Below are 13362 nucleotides of genomic sequence, written 5' to 3' on the forward strand. Positions count from 1 at the left end.
ACGCTTTGGACAACGCTAACTTATATTACATATGACAATTGACAAAGTTGTTTTAAACGAAATCACACAAATGATTTATGATTATACATCTTGTAATGCAATATTACGGCATCTATTTTATTTAGGAGCGAAATCGCCACCGAACTAGTTCTTATCGAAAATACCGTTATTGAAAACGAAGTGAAAGTATAAACTGAATACCTTGTCTATTTTACAGGCTTACTACCGGTGTGTCGCCAAAAATATCAAAACTGAATGATATCAACATCAAAAACATGAAAAACAAATATTGGTACACGTACCAACTATGGTTGATCGATACACATTCATTACCATACTGACAAAGTATCATACCTGGTAAAATATTGTTCGTCCCTAATTTTATTTGCTAGCGACAACTGCATTAATGTTAGTTGTTTAAAGAACAGGGAATTGAAATAACATAAAGTTGCCACCGTGTTAAAATCAGTACTACAATGTAACGATAAAATTCAGTCTCGTTAGGCTGGTCGCTATGGGCGCCCTCATGGGTGATTTTGGGGCGCGATGGGCGCCGTACACCGCCGCAGGGCGCGGTGGGTAGGGGCGCAGATGGGATGACCGGCGCCCTCTCTCTCTCTCTCTCTCTTCGGCGCCTTCTCTCTCTTCCTATTATACACACATACACATATACATATGCATTTATATATATATAATGGGGCGCCTAAGGGGCTTTAACCATAGCGGGGTGTTATGAAGAAGTTTTTCGAAACCCCCGGTGCCTACATGACGCTGACGTGACACTGTGAATGAGCTTCGATGCCCCTCACCATAGCATACAGTCTTATGGTTCAATACCAAACCACTCTTCCTATTACGGTTCCAAATTGTTTCCATCTAGATTTAATATTTTTGATTTTTTTTCCTTGAAAACTTTATCTAAAACACTAGAGTCAAATCTTATTATTTTAATCATCAAAAGATGGTAAAAGTTGATATCCATAGGCCTTGTTTTCGGAATCTTCACAACAAAATGATTTTAGATCCTAATCTAGGATTTGATCACAATTTATATCTCAAAACTAATTTAAAATACAAAATAATAATAATTATTATAATAACAAAAACTTAAGTGTCAATGAATTTTAACTCAACTACAACCAGAGCAGAAATGAAAATATGAAACATAGGTTGTAAGATCTCAAATTCAAATACAAACCCAACCAAGATATACCAGAGTAGGTCTTCTGACAACATGTTTATCCAGACTAGGAAACGGGTGAGCTTGAGGCATTCAACGCTATTAACAATAGCAGACGTATGAGGTCGCCTTTTGCTATTCAATTATAGTTCATTAAAGAAAAAACGAAAAAAAGACCTAGAAACCTTAATAAAAAGGAAACCAACATTCCCTCCACTTTCATTATCATATCTTCTCCATCCATCCATTAAACTCTCTTCCCCCAAATGTCTCACTCTCACACTCTCCCGGACCTCGCCACCTGCCTCCCGCCGGACTTTCTCACCGGCGACCTCGCCTACTCCTCTTCCACCGAGTCCGAGAGTGACGATGATGACGTCACTGGGTTAACTCGCCGCTTCACTCGCTCTGTTTCCTTACAAGAGCGCTTCAAAATCCCTTACCCACCTCTCAAGGTTAATTTTGTTACAATATTATTATTATTATTATTATTATTATTATTATTATTATTTATTTTAATTTTTTCTAACTTAAAAAAAAATATATTTAGACGAAAAGCGGTTTTGCTGGTTCGCCGGAATCGACATTTAAGTGGAATGTTTCCGGGCCCACTCAGGCTTGGTCTACTCCAACAACGCCGTTTGGTCACCGGAATGAAGACTCTTGGGATCTAATTTACGCCGCTGCAGAGCAAGTGGCCATGATGAAATTGAAGATGAAAATGAGCAGCATGAACGACGCCGTTTATGGTAATAGAGGTTTACTCGGAGCCCCACGTCCAGCCGGAGCTCCGGTTTCTCATTATTTTTCTCAAAGAGTTACCGGCGGACCGTTAGGGTTCCGTCAGTCTGGTTGGCCTCAACTTCCGGTTGAACCCCAACGCCGTCAACACGCCGTCGGTTCTAATAACGTTGTCAGGAAAGAACGTGCGGGTACCGGCGTGTTTTTGCCACGTAATTACCCGAATTTTCCACCGGAATTTAATAAAAAACCAGGTATGTAACATGGGTGTAAATCAGTCACTTCAAGCTTGATTAGGCTCGAGCTCGGCTCCTTTTAACTTACGATGGCTCGAGCTTACGCTAGACTTATTTCGAGCTCTTTTTCTGAAGCTCAAGCTTGAGCTCGGCTCATTTCGCACTCTTTTTCTGAAGCTTAAGCTTGAGCTCTGCTCGTTTTGAGCTTTCTTTTTTCTAATTCTCGAGTTCGGCTAGTGAGTGGTTTTATCAAGCTCGGCTCAAGCTCGGCTCAAGCTCGGCTCATTTTGACTTACAATAGCTTGAGCGTGTGTTTAGCTCGTTTCGAGCTCTTTTTTAAAGCTTGAACTTTAAGTTGGCTTGTTTCGGGCTTTTTTTTTAAAGTTCGAGCTTGTCTAGTGAGTCACTATCTCAAACTGATAGCAAACTTGGGTTTAGTTCGAGCTCAGCTTGTTTATTTTAATTACTTTGATATATATTTTTTTGAAAGCCTTTAATGGAACATAGTTTATGTCGTTTTAATGCATTCTTTTAGTGACTTGATTGATGTTCTGTTCGTCATAATTATTAATTTAATTATTATATTTTTTGGAATTAAATTTAAACAGCTGGAGTAGCTCAGCCATTCAACAAAAACATGGACCCCATTATTGCTCCACCACAACAACCAAACATCCTCGCCGGATTCATTCCACCACCACGGCGGAGCACTGGCCGTGAAGCACAAGAAATTGTCCTCCCTCAAGAATGGACATACTGAAGGTTAAAAAATAGGTAGAAGTTCATCAATGGTATAGGTATAGGGTATTGAAGAATTTTAATAAGCTAAGGTAGGAATTTGAAAAGCAAGTATTGTTGGGGGTAGGTTTTGGTTGGGAGAAAGAAGTGTAAGGGGGTAAATAGTAATATTTGAAGCGTGGGTTTGTTTTTTGTTGAAAAGGGGGAAGTGTATTTCGGGATGTGGAATGGATGTCTCTTTAATTCAAAGTTAATAAAAGAGGCCCAAATTTTGAATGGTTTTCTGATATTGTCAGCATGCTTTTTACTCGTCTTTTCTATCTTTTTATTTTTATATTACTACTATTGATATTTATTTTATTGTTTGTAAAGTAAATTCTTGTAACCAATAAGTTGGTAAGTATAATAAATGATAGATGTATGGTTTGGGGTGTTATTTTAAAGTTGGGTTCAAAAAAGGCTCATGATTAATTGTTTGAAGTGCGTTCCCTCCCATACTTAAGATATTTTACGTGCCGTTTGGGATTTCTTCAAATATCGGCTATCATGTATTTGTATCAACCATCAACATATATTATGTTTCTAAAATTAAATAGAAAACAATGATGGGAGTAACTTTAAAGGTGAACAAAACTCGGTAACTAGTATTGAAATTTGTTTGGCAAGAATTGGTTAGAAACCGAACCACCAATTTGTAATCGGGTTGGGAAACCCTCCGTTGAACAGGTAAAATCCGTTCTCGAATCTGTGAAAAACTATAGTTGGTTTGGTATCAAACCGAGTTTAAACAAAATCTTGTTTAACTTTCGTTGACCCAAACCGGAACCAAGCTGGTTTGGAAAATCCGGTTTGTACACTTCACTTTGTTTTATTTGATTCTTATAAAAGATAGAAGTGTGGGATAACTTGTCACAAACATTCCCACTTAAACACCTCATACCCAATCCATGCCCATCCTTGCCCCATGACATGACATGACAATATGACATGCATGAGCCCACTCACCACACCTGAGGGGGTTGGGGCTATGGCACTTGTACAATATGTGACACCAAATGCCAAAAGGCCTGAATTCATGATCTGAAATAAATTCATTGCAAAAGATTTTGTCAGAACATAAGATTATATGCTAAAATATAACATTATATGTTCAAAGTTGCCATCACCATTAACAACCCTGTCACTTAGCTAAATTTTAATTTCTTTCTCCTCTTCTTAAAAATGATTTGTTCTATGAATAAAATACAAGATAAATACACACAAATTCAAACACAAATGCACACTTATCGCACAAAAAATGCGGTGACATATCGAATGCTAAAATATAATTGTTAGACGAAGTTTCAATTATATAAATGAATAGAGTTTATATCATTTTTGGGTTGTGTGAATAACTTGGGAAGTGTTACTTGGATATGTTAAATGTTTATAAAAGCATGTTTAATGGAGAGAAAAGCATGCTTAATGGAGAAGCTAAAAACACATTCAATTAGCGGTATATAAAACATGCCTTCATGCCTTCATGCTTAATGGGAAGTGTTTTTTTTTTTCTAATTTTTGTTATGTATTTTTTTATTTTAATATTTATTTTTTAATTTTCCTGCATTTTTACTTATTTAATTTAATTTAACTAAGCTTTATTTATTTATTTTAATTATAAAAAGAAAAAAAATGGCGTGGCGATGTGTTGGGACGATTTTGGGCCATAAACCACTACACCTTAAAATGAAAGTTGCCCGTCCTGCTAGCGTGGCGTCACGTACCAAAAATCGCCTCCAATGTTACCCCTCCTGTACACATAGCCTAACTATCTAAGCAAATTAGGCTAGGCTGTAAGGATAAGTTGAAGTCGTTCCGAAGACTGAAGGCATGCGTTTTACTATTTAAAAAGAATATATTCACTCTTTAATATCTGACTAACATTAAATTCAAACATCACCATTACATATTACGAGCATGTTTGGGATTGAGTTTGAAAAATGCTTATTAGCTTATTAGTTTTTTTTAAAAAAAAACCGTTTTGAAAAGTCAGAATTTGGGGCTTTTGAAAGTCTGCTTTTTAACTCTTTTAAAAAGCTAAAATAAAAAAGATTTTTATGATTACAAAACACACTTTAACTTATTGGCTTTTTAAAAACACCAATAAGCCAATAAGCATTTTTAAAACTCAATCTCAAACATGCTCTACATATGGAAGACAAACAGCGTTACTAATTACCATCACACTTTTGAATTTTAAAATCAAGTCTTTTAAAAATAACATTAATAATTTTAAAATATAACATTACTATATATGACCTGTTGGATCTGACCAAGTGCTTCACACACAAGAAAACTAAAAGTATTAAATAAATGCTGGTCCGTAACACACGCCCACTTATATTTAACCGTAAAACCGGTAATTTACAATTCTACAAGAAGGGAAAACCCCGGTAAATGTATTGTGGAAATCATAATAAGATAAGTAAACCATTTGGTTGATGAGGTGTTTACCACCCATGTGGAAAACTACAAAAGCAACAGATGATGCTTGTCTTGTGGTAGCAACACAAACACCTGGTCATGGATCAAACCCATGTGAAAAACTCCATTGTCCAGTCGCCGGAGACTCGCCGGAGAATAATATTATTTCCGCTACCTTTCCAAGGCCACAGCAATCCCATGTTTCAGCTTGCAAACATTCTTCACACCCAAGGCTTTAATATAACCATCATACACACCCAATTCAACTCTCCAAATCATTCAACCTATCCTCACTTCCATTTCCGGTCCATCAACGACCAGTTTTCCGAGGTCGACCACCTGCGGTCGACCAATCGAGATCCTAGCTTTTACGTTAAGTACCTCAATAGAAGCTGTGAAGACCCGTTTAGGAATTGTCTGATTGATTTGTTGGATGAGGAACCAGTTGCTTGTTTAATCTCGGATGCCATGTTCTACTTCACCCAAGGCATCGCTGATGACTTGAAGCTGGTCCGGATGGTGCTCCGGACCAGCAGTCTCGGGTGCGCCATTGGTTATGGCGCTGTACCCTTTTCCAAGGAGGGCCGCTTTAACCTTACCAAACAAGGTCGGTTTCGTAATATTGTTACTAGAAGTGTTCATCGAATCGAATAACGAATTTGCAAATTAATTGAATTGAATAATCCAAATAATCGTTCAAAATATAAGAGTAGCATAAAAACAAGTTATAGAGTACCAAATTACTCGAAAGTGTTTCCAAAAGAACACAGCTTAAAAGTGTTTCAACTTTTAAAAGTTTATTCTCAAATGTGAAAAGTCTAGAAATGGCTAATTATAAAGGTTAGATTGAAATGGGCTAACTGGTCGCTTTTGTACATATAGCCTTCGCCTCCTCGCTTCGCACAAAAGCACAAAAAGCGTTCACTTTTTGCACAAGCTTCGCCTTGGGTAGGCGAAAGCGTTGAGGTACTCGCCTTGGGCCGCTTCTCGCCTCACCTCGCCTTAAGCGCGCTTTTTTAAAACAAGGTAACAGCCACATATTCACTTTTCCCTATTTTGAATTCGAATTTTGAATCGAATCAAATAATAAATCATAAATTCATATTCGATTACCATACTCGAATACGAATCGAATCGAATCGAATTTGAATCTTAATAATCAAATTCGAATCAAAGCGAATTTCGAATTTTTCGAATTCGATTCAAGTTATGAACACCCCTAATTGTTAGGCCATGCGTAATAGGACATTATAGGGTGCGAAAAATTCCTCCTTCAAGTGTATTAACCATTACGCATGGCCTTGAGCGAGTTATTAGCGAGTTAAGCAGTTGAATCATGCCCGTTTAGACATTTTCATTTATATTATTTATTAACGTGTCGATTTGTATATAATCCGAACATGTTATACATATTAGTGTATCCCGTGATAAATTTCCATCAACAGCAATGATTGAATATCATATATATCTCATCAGATCCTAAAAAATGTGCTAAACCATGACATAGTTATGTAAACCACTATACTTAAATAATGCATACTAATATTTTCACTTTAACAGATCCTGGGTACGAGGCATCGGTGCCAGAATATCCACTAATAAAAGGCAAAGATATGTTGAAGATAGCAGTTAACCCTGAAGGTTACGGGGATCTTGTGGCTAACATGCTTAAACAGATGAAGGCGTCATCCGGGCTTATATGGAACACTATTAAAGAACTCGAAGAACCTGAACTAGAAACAATCAACCAAGATTTTCAAGTTCCTAGCTTCACTTTAGGTCCATTTCACAAGCACTTCCCAGCGCCTTCAAGTAGTTCGATCAAACAAGACCGGGATATTCTTTCATGGCTAGACACACAACCTCCCAAATCTGTTATATACACAAGTTTTGGGAGTGTTGCACGTATTACTGATTTAGAGTTTCAAGAAGTGGCATATGGGTTGGCAAATACGAGTTCACCATTCTTGTGGGTGGTTCGACCAGGGATGGTACTTGGTTTTGAATGGATAGAGTCATTGTCTGAAAAGTTCATGGAAAGCGTGGGTGATAGAGGACGTATAGTGAAATGGTGTCCTCAACAAGAAGTACTAGCTCATCCAGCAACAGGGTGTTTTTGGACTCATAACGGATGGAATTCAACATTGGAAAGCATATGTGAAGGAGTTCCCATGATTTGTTCGCCTTGTTTCGTTGACCAACCAATAATTGCAAGATACGCAGGTGATGTTTGGAAAATCGGTATTTTGTTGGAGGATGGGTTTGAGAGGGTGGGAATCGCGAAGGCAATCGAAAGAATAATGATGGATAAAGATGGAGAAGAAATGCGTAAAAGAGTAATCCGTCTTAAGGAGAAGGTAAACCTTTCACTAGATGAAGGCGGCTCTTCTAATGAATCATTAAAGAGCTTAGTTGCGTATATATCATCACTGTAATATACAAAAATTAGTTTTTGCTAAGTATGCCCATTTGGAACTGAAGTTGTTAGAATGGAATAGTTAAGAACAATGAATAAGATGGCTTGGAGTTTGTTTCTTTAAAATAATTAGCAGATTAATCTTAACTTCAAATTTACAGAACATTGTTTTGAATTTCTTGACCTTTTACCATATGTGAGGCTAGCACACTTGCTATAACATGCCTTGTTTCTTGAAGGGGATGTCTAATTCTTAATAAAAAAGTAGTAGCATAATATGGGTTATTCATACCAATCCTTTTTATTTTTGGCTATCTAGATTAACTAGTACTTTACCCGTCTGCTGGACGGAAAAATCAATACAGAATTGTGGTCACTACATTAATTCAGTAAGGGGGGGCGAAGTGGTCTCGGGGAGGTGTCCGATGCTGCATGACCCTGGCGGGAACACCGTCCCATTTCTAACACAAAAATTTCACTCATTCATCTAAGCTCCCTCTCTTAAAACTAACTTAAAATTATCAAATCAAGCAAATAAGCGAAAGTGTTGAAATTGGCCAAAATGAAATTGTCAAAGCTGTTGCTCTACGTTGATGTAACCAAAATATTATAAAACTTTTATACAAAACATCCAAAAAAAACATGAAATATTTGTTGTACTCGAGTTATATACTTATATGAACTCGTGCAATTTGTCTTGATGCAATGTTGCTTCTCTTGCATCCGAGCAAGGACCCCACTATCACATGCCGGAAATTTCATGTTGCAACACCTTCACATATCAAACTATCAATTCCCACAACGTTAATAAGAAGAAAATATTACCGTTTCAAGGTTAGCTTTTTCTCAATAATATAAAAGCTTTAGAAACGTTCGATTTCGACACGTAACAAATTAATAATGCCAAACCTTTACACACCGAGATAAATTTCCCATTAATAACGAATACTGCTTATGCCTGTAACTTGTTAACGATACCAATAATTTTGACCCGCTAAGTAATCCATTAATAAAAAGAAATTAATAACCGTTTTTGGCGTAATTTTTACTCGTTACTAAAACCTTTTGAACCCATTTTTTAAAAACACAATTTCAGCATGAAACCCGTTAATAATAACTTTTGGCCCGTTCTTTAAAACACGGTTTCGATACATGACAGGTCAATAATACCAAACCTTTAAACAGTACCGGGATAACTTTGACCGGTTAACTAACTCGTTAATAATTGAAAATACCACCTATTCCGGGTTAATTTTACTCATCACCCATTCTTGAAAAACACGGTTTCGACATGTAACCCGTAAATAATACCTTATTTTTTTTAAGCTTCACAGTTCCTTTAATTTCTTTATCACGTACAATCACCATCCATGAGATCCCTAACTCTTTTGTTCGGTCAAAGTGCTTGGTCAACCTTTTATTCACCATGAATATTTTCTTCTGATTTCCTGCTAGGTGATAAATTTTCTGCCAAGATGCTCCAGTTGGCACAACTGATGGAAGAAAATGGGAGGTTTGACTTTGACTTTCAACAATGTAAAACAATCCCCATTTGACTTTTGAGTTTGACGGGCGGTACAATATTTACACTGAAATTTGAGGAAAGAGAATGCATGACTGAATCCTTGTGCGGTATTGCTTTGCTATGGAACATTGAAGGTACTGTTATAAAAGTCAAACAGCCCTTAGATGGCATCTTGCATTGCATTCTACAGTAAAATTAGTCATTCATACAAGTGGTAATCTCAACCTACTTAAGGATTAACTGGGTCAAGAAGTGGTCAAACAGGTCGAAACGGTCAAACATGTCAAAAAGCACCCAAATTGTAATTTAATGCATAAATCCTCCTAAATAATTTAGTTTACTGTTAATATAGTGTTACTTTAGTGATCATATTGGAAATACTAATTAGCATAGAACTATAATTTTGAACAAAAAGCAATTCTTGGTCAAACAGACCCATCACTCACATGTAGCAATTTCAACCCATTTTACATCAAATAGACTTTATTATAGCGCATACCTTAAAAATTATATATGCTTGAATGAAAACAATGCTCTATCTTTATTCCTCCACTTTGCAACGGGAAATGACAATACAGACTCACATGAACTGTCCGATATGAACTGTTATATGAGTCCGCCTTTTACCCTCAAAATGTCATCTTTAGTAATAATCTAAGAAGTTGAGATTTGCTTGTATTCATGGACAAAAGATATATAATAGGGTAAGGTGTGGTTGGAAGTTGGTTATCAACTTTCAAAGAAAACATTTTTAATGAAAACTTTTGCGGAACTAAATCAATCACCAAAGAGCAACTCCTGCAAAGTGGGAAAATTCATAATTATTGTAAAATACTAAAATGGTTAAACTACCCCTGCGTTTGTAGCAAATTTTCGATTAATGGTACATGTGGTTGAGAACTCATAACAGAAATCCCAATAAAAGGAATTGAAACCGATAATCTTTCTTCTTAAAAGAAAGGAACTTTCCTGCCTTTGATCAAATTCTATTTTGGCATTTAGTTTAGGAGAATTTGAGCTTTTTATATCATCTAAACTATGATGACTTGAATCAATGACAATGAGAACCTGTATGATGGCAAAAATATCAATTTGACAAAAGAACAATCTTATGAAAAATATTTGCATCTGAAATGCAAAAACTATATATAGCTTTAATACTCCTTCAGCATCCACAAATATTAACAGTCTTCTTTCAGGCTTCTGCACAATATCACGAAAGATAGGTGAGTTACAATGATTGAGATTTCTGAAAACTATAAAATTAATTCATGATGATACCAATTTATAGAGTGGTATCCACTACAATAGCAACTGCAACGTCACATCCCTAGTTTGTAGGAACTGCAAGATAGATATGTTCGGTTAGAAGTAACTACTGAAAAAAATTAAAATCATTCTATATATATTGAATTATTTTTAAAAGCCATTTAATTTATTTAAAATAACATTTTAATTAACTTGATTTGTAGGAGAACATGGTAGAGGACCACCACTAATAACGGTTTAGGTTTAGTACACAATTAAATTTTTTGGTCACATATTTGAAAGCTAATAATATTTACTTGATTGTGTATTTGTATAATAATAACATCAAATAGCATGACACCTTATATGTTTTAATCAACAATCATATGTAATTTACTTAAACTCTAGAACACATATTTGAATTAAATGATATTCAATAGGATTTTGTCAATGTATAAACTTCAGATGCAACAAAAGCTTTAAGGTTAAAAGATAAGATTCATATTCAACATAAGTATAACTAAATTTGGTTTTATGAGCCTAATCTAAAAGCGTCTGACGAGCTCCACCCGAATAAGGAAGCCTGCCCTCTAATATGCTCGTCGTACTGGTTCGGGTATCAAGTTAATCCGGACCGATTAATCGAAAACTCGATTAGGAGGCCGAACGTACCACCCTGGAATATAATTTGCGTAGTATACCGTTCTATCTGATCAACACCACTTTCTCATTGACTTTAGCTAATCGGGTATCGGGTTAATCCGGCCGGACTTTTCGGGGTTTTTTATGTGACAGTCCTGCTAATTGAGTATCGGTTAACTCTTTTTCCTTCAAAAAACAACCCGATAAATCCTGATTCTATAAATAACGGTATATAACCAGTTATATACTTGTCGTAAGCTGTCGTGGTCTACTCAAAAACAATTAATTAAAGACTTAAATATCTATAAACTAGTACGGGTAAGTAAGGTCGTCTCCACAGGAACTCAAGTAAAGTGCTAATTTAATATTACTAAATTAATTATTAAACTAAGGAGAACAGACGATGTCAAGCGGTTTTTAGAAAAAGATTAATTAAAACTAACAATTACTTACAAATGATTTGTAAATAATATTAATAAAAGTATTCATTCTAGGTTCGGTTAATGTGACATTCAACTTAATCCCAGATTCGATTATATTGATTACGCAGTAATTACTAAACCTAGTAGTTGGATTGTGATGTCAAATGATACCCTAACCGAATTGATGACACAATGAAACTCGGTTTACCTAATCACCAACTTATGTTTGTTAAAACCAATTAAAAGACAATATTTGATGATAACTAATCAATTACACAAGAGCTTAAACTCTTAAATATTGATGAACACAACCAAACAAATAATGTATTAATTAATAATCCCAAACACAAATTGTTTAAATAATCAATCACAAATTAAGCAAGACTAAGGCAATAACTCAATCAAGCTTATAAACATTAAGCATACGAATTTGGTCAGAAGTTAAAATACACAAAAACCTACCCTAGAATGAACAAGAAACTTAGCCAAGCATTGACATATCGATTATATCACTTATCTTGATTAACATGCAATCCCGAGATGAACCGGAAGCCTTGGAATGATGGAAGATCGTCATAAGCAGCCACTTTTGCCTCTGGAAGTCGTAAGTAGCCGAATGGGGAGGTTAAGGGGTTTATATAAGGCAAAACTAAATTTTTGGCCGACATAAGCATCTTCGCGTATCGCGAAAATGTAAGGGATGCTTCTTCGCGTATCGCGAAGGACAAAATAGTCGCGGCCGTAATTCTGCAACTTCGCGTATCGCGAAGTTGCCCTTCTTTGCATCTTCGCGTATCGCGAAGATGTAAAAAATCAGATTTTTCTCTTTTCTTTTCTTGAATGCCTCGTGATGCGTGCACGTCCAATCTTTCACTTCTCGATCTTCATTCCAAAGCCGTAAATATCCTCGTTAAGCTCCATAACTTCCAAAATCCTGAAAACAGGTAAACAATGCTTAAAGTACCAATGTTCATTCATTTATTAACCTAAAATTAACTAATAAATATATAATAATAACTAACTTTTACCCAACCATCAATACTTCTTTGAATAAACAAAGCATGTATATAACCGGTTGTTTACCGTTTTGACTTTTGAAAACCCAAAAGAAAACTTATCTAATATTACATGTTGACAAGTGAAAGCTAGGAGAGAAGCGGCATGGTTGAGGTGACGATGAATGGCAAAACAATGTCGCACGAGAACATCGCCCCATCTTTAGATACGTGAGATCATTGTCTTGTGATATCTTCTTGTATTGGCATGACTTTCCCGCCCTTAGAGCAACTGTAACATGCTCCATGGCCCAAAGTTTGAATGCATGTAGCATATCATAGACCGAGCAAAGTAAGGACTCCACCGATGTGAAGATTGAAGTTATGGCGTAGGTTTGTACCTGGAACCCTACAAAAGACTTAAAAGTGGGCCCTCTACTCATGCAACGTGGAAAAGAAATAATGAATGGAAATTTAAACGCTTCCCAATACAAATTGGAAAATAAATAACAAAAAATAATAATTAAATAAATGACAATGATATTTCAACTTCCACAAAAATATTAAATAATTATAAACTCCACTATATAAATTAACACACGCTAGATAAATTGGATGTGGTTCAATGATAGAGCGCTCACTTTACTAGTGAGAGGTAAGGGGGATCAAACATCACTGTCACCAATTTATATAGAAGATACGAGGGATGACCTTGGCCTGTCAGGGTTCGAGTCCTGATCTCACCCGGTTTTACCG

At 35.9% G+C, this 13362-nt stretch overlaps 2 protein-coding genes across 2 annotated transcripts; both read left to right on the plus strand.

Moving 5' to 3' along the window:
- The first annotated feature begins 1416 nt into the window (after positions 1-1416).
- Positions 1417-3173, plus strand: LOC143530814 (uncharacterized). Its single transcript, XM_077026245.1, has 3 exons — positions 1417-1635; positions 1731-2175; positions 2766-3173. Exons 1-3 carry the CDS (start codon positions 1447-1449, stop codon positions 2915-2917), a joined length of 786 nt encoding a protein of 261 aa, XP_076882360.1. The 5' UTR covers positions 1417-1446; the 3' UTR covers positions 2918-3173.
- A 2275-nt stretch (positions 3174-5448) lies between these two features.
- On the plus strand, positions 5449-7793 carry LOC143530815 (UDP-glycosyltransferase 76G1-like). The gene is made up of 2 exons (XM_077026246.1): positions 5449-5965; positions 6919-7793. Exons 1-2 carry the CDS (start codon positions 5458-5460, stop codon positions 7791-7793), a joined length of 1383 nt encoding a protein of 460 aa, XP_076882361.1. The 5' UTR covers positions 5449-5457.
- Positions 7794-13362: the final 5569 nt, after the last annotated feature.

This window comes from Bidens hawaiensis, unplaced genomic scaffold (genome assembly GCF_021521415.1).
Source record: "Bidens hawaiensis isolate Kalapana, Puna unplaced genomic scaffold, B.hawaiensis_p1.1 tig00009039_1, whole genome shotgun sequence".
Classification (NCBI taxonomy): domain Eukaryota; kingdom Viridiplantae; phylum Streptophyta; class Magnoliopsida; order Asterales; family Asteraceae; genus Bidens; species Bidens hawaiensis.

Excerpts from the sequence above, each read along its gene's own strand:
- LOC143530814 (XM_077026245.1), top strand. The coding sequence starts at position 1,447 with ATGTCTCACTCTCACACTCTCCCGGACCTCGCCACCTGCCTCCCGCCG. Across the intron at positions 1,636-1,730 it reads TCCCTTACCCACCTCTCAAG|ACGAAAAGCGGTTTTGCTGG; the intron begins GTTAATTTTGTT and ends AAATATATTTAG. Across the intron at positions 2,176-2,765 it reads GGAATTTAATAAAAAACCAG|CTGGAGTAGCTCAGCCATTC; the intron begins GTATGTAACATG and ends AAATTTAAACAG.
- LOC143530815 (XM_077026246.1), top strand. The coding sequence starts at position 5,458 with ATGGATCAAACCCATGTGAAAAACTCCATTGTCCAGTCGCCGGAGACT. Across the intron at positions 5,966-6,918 it reads CTTTAACCTTACCAAACAAG|ATCCTGGGTACGAGGCATCG; the intron begins GTCGGTTTCGTA and ends TCACTTTAACAG.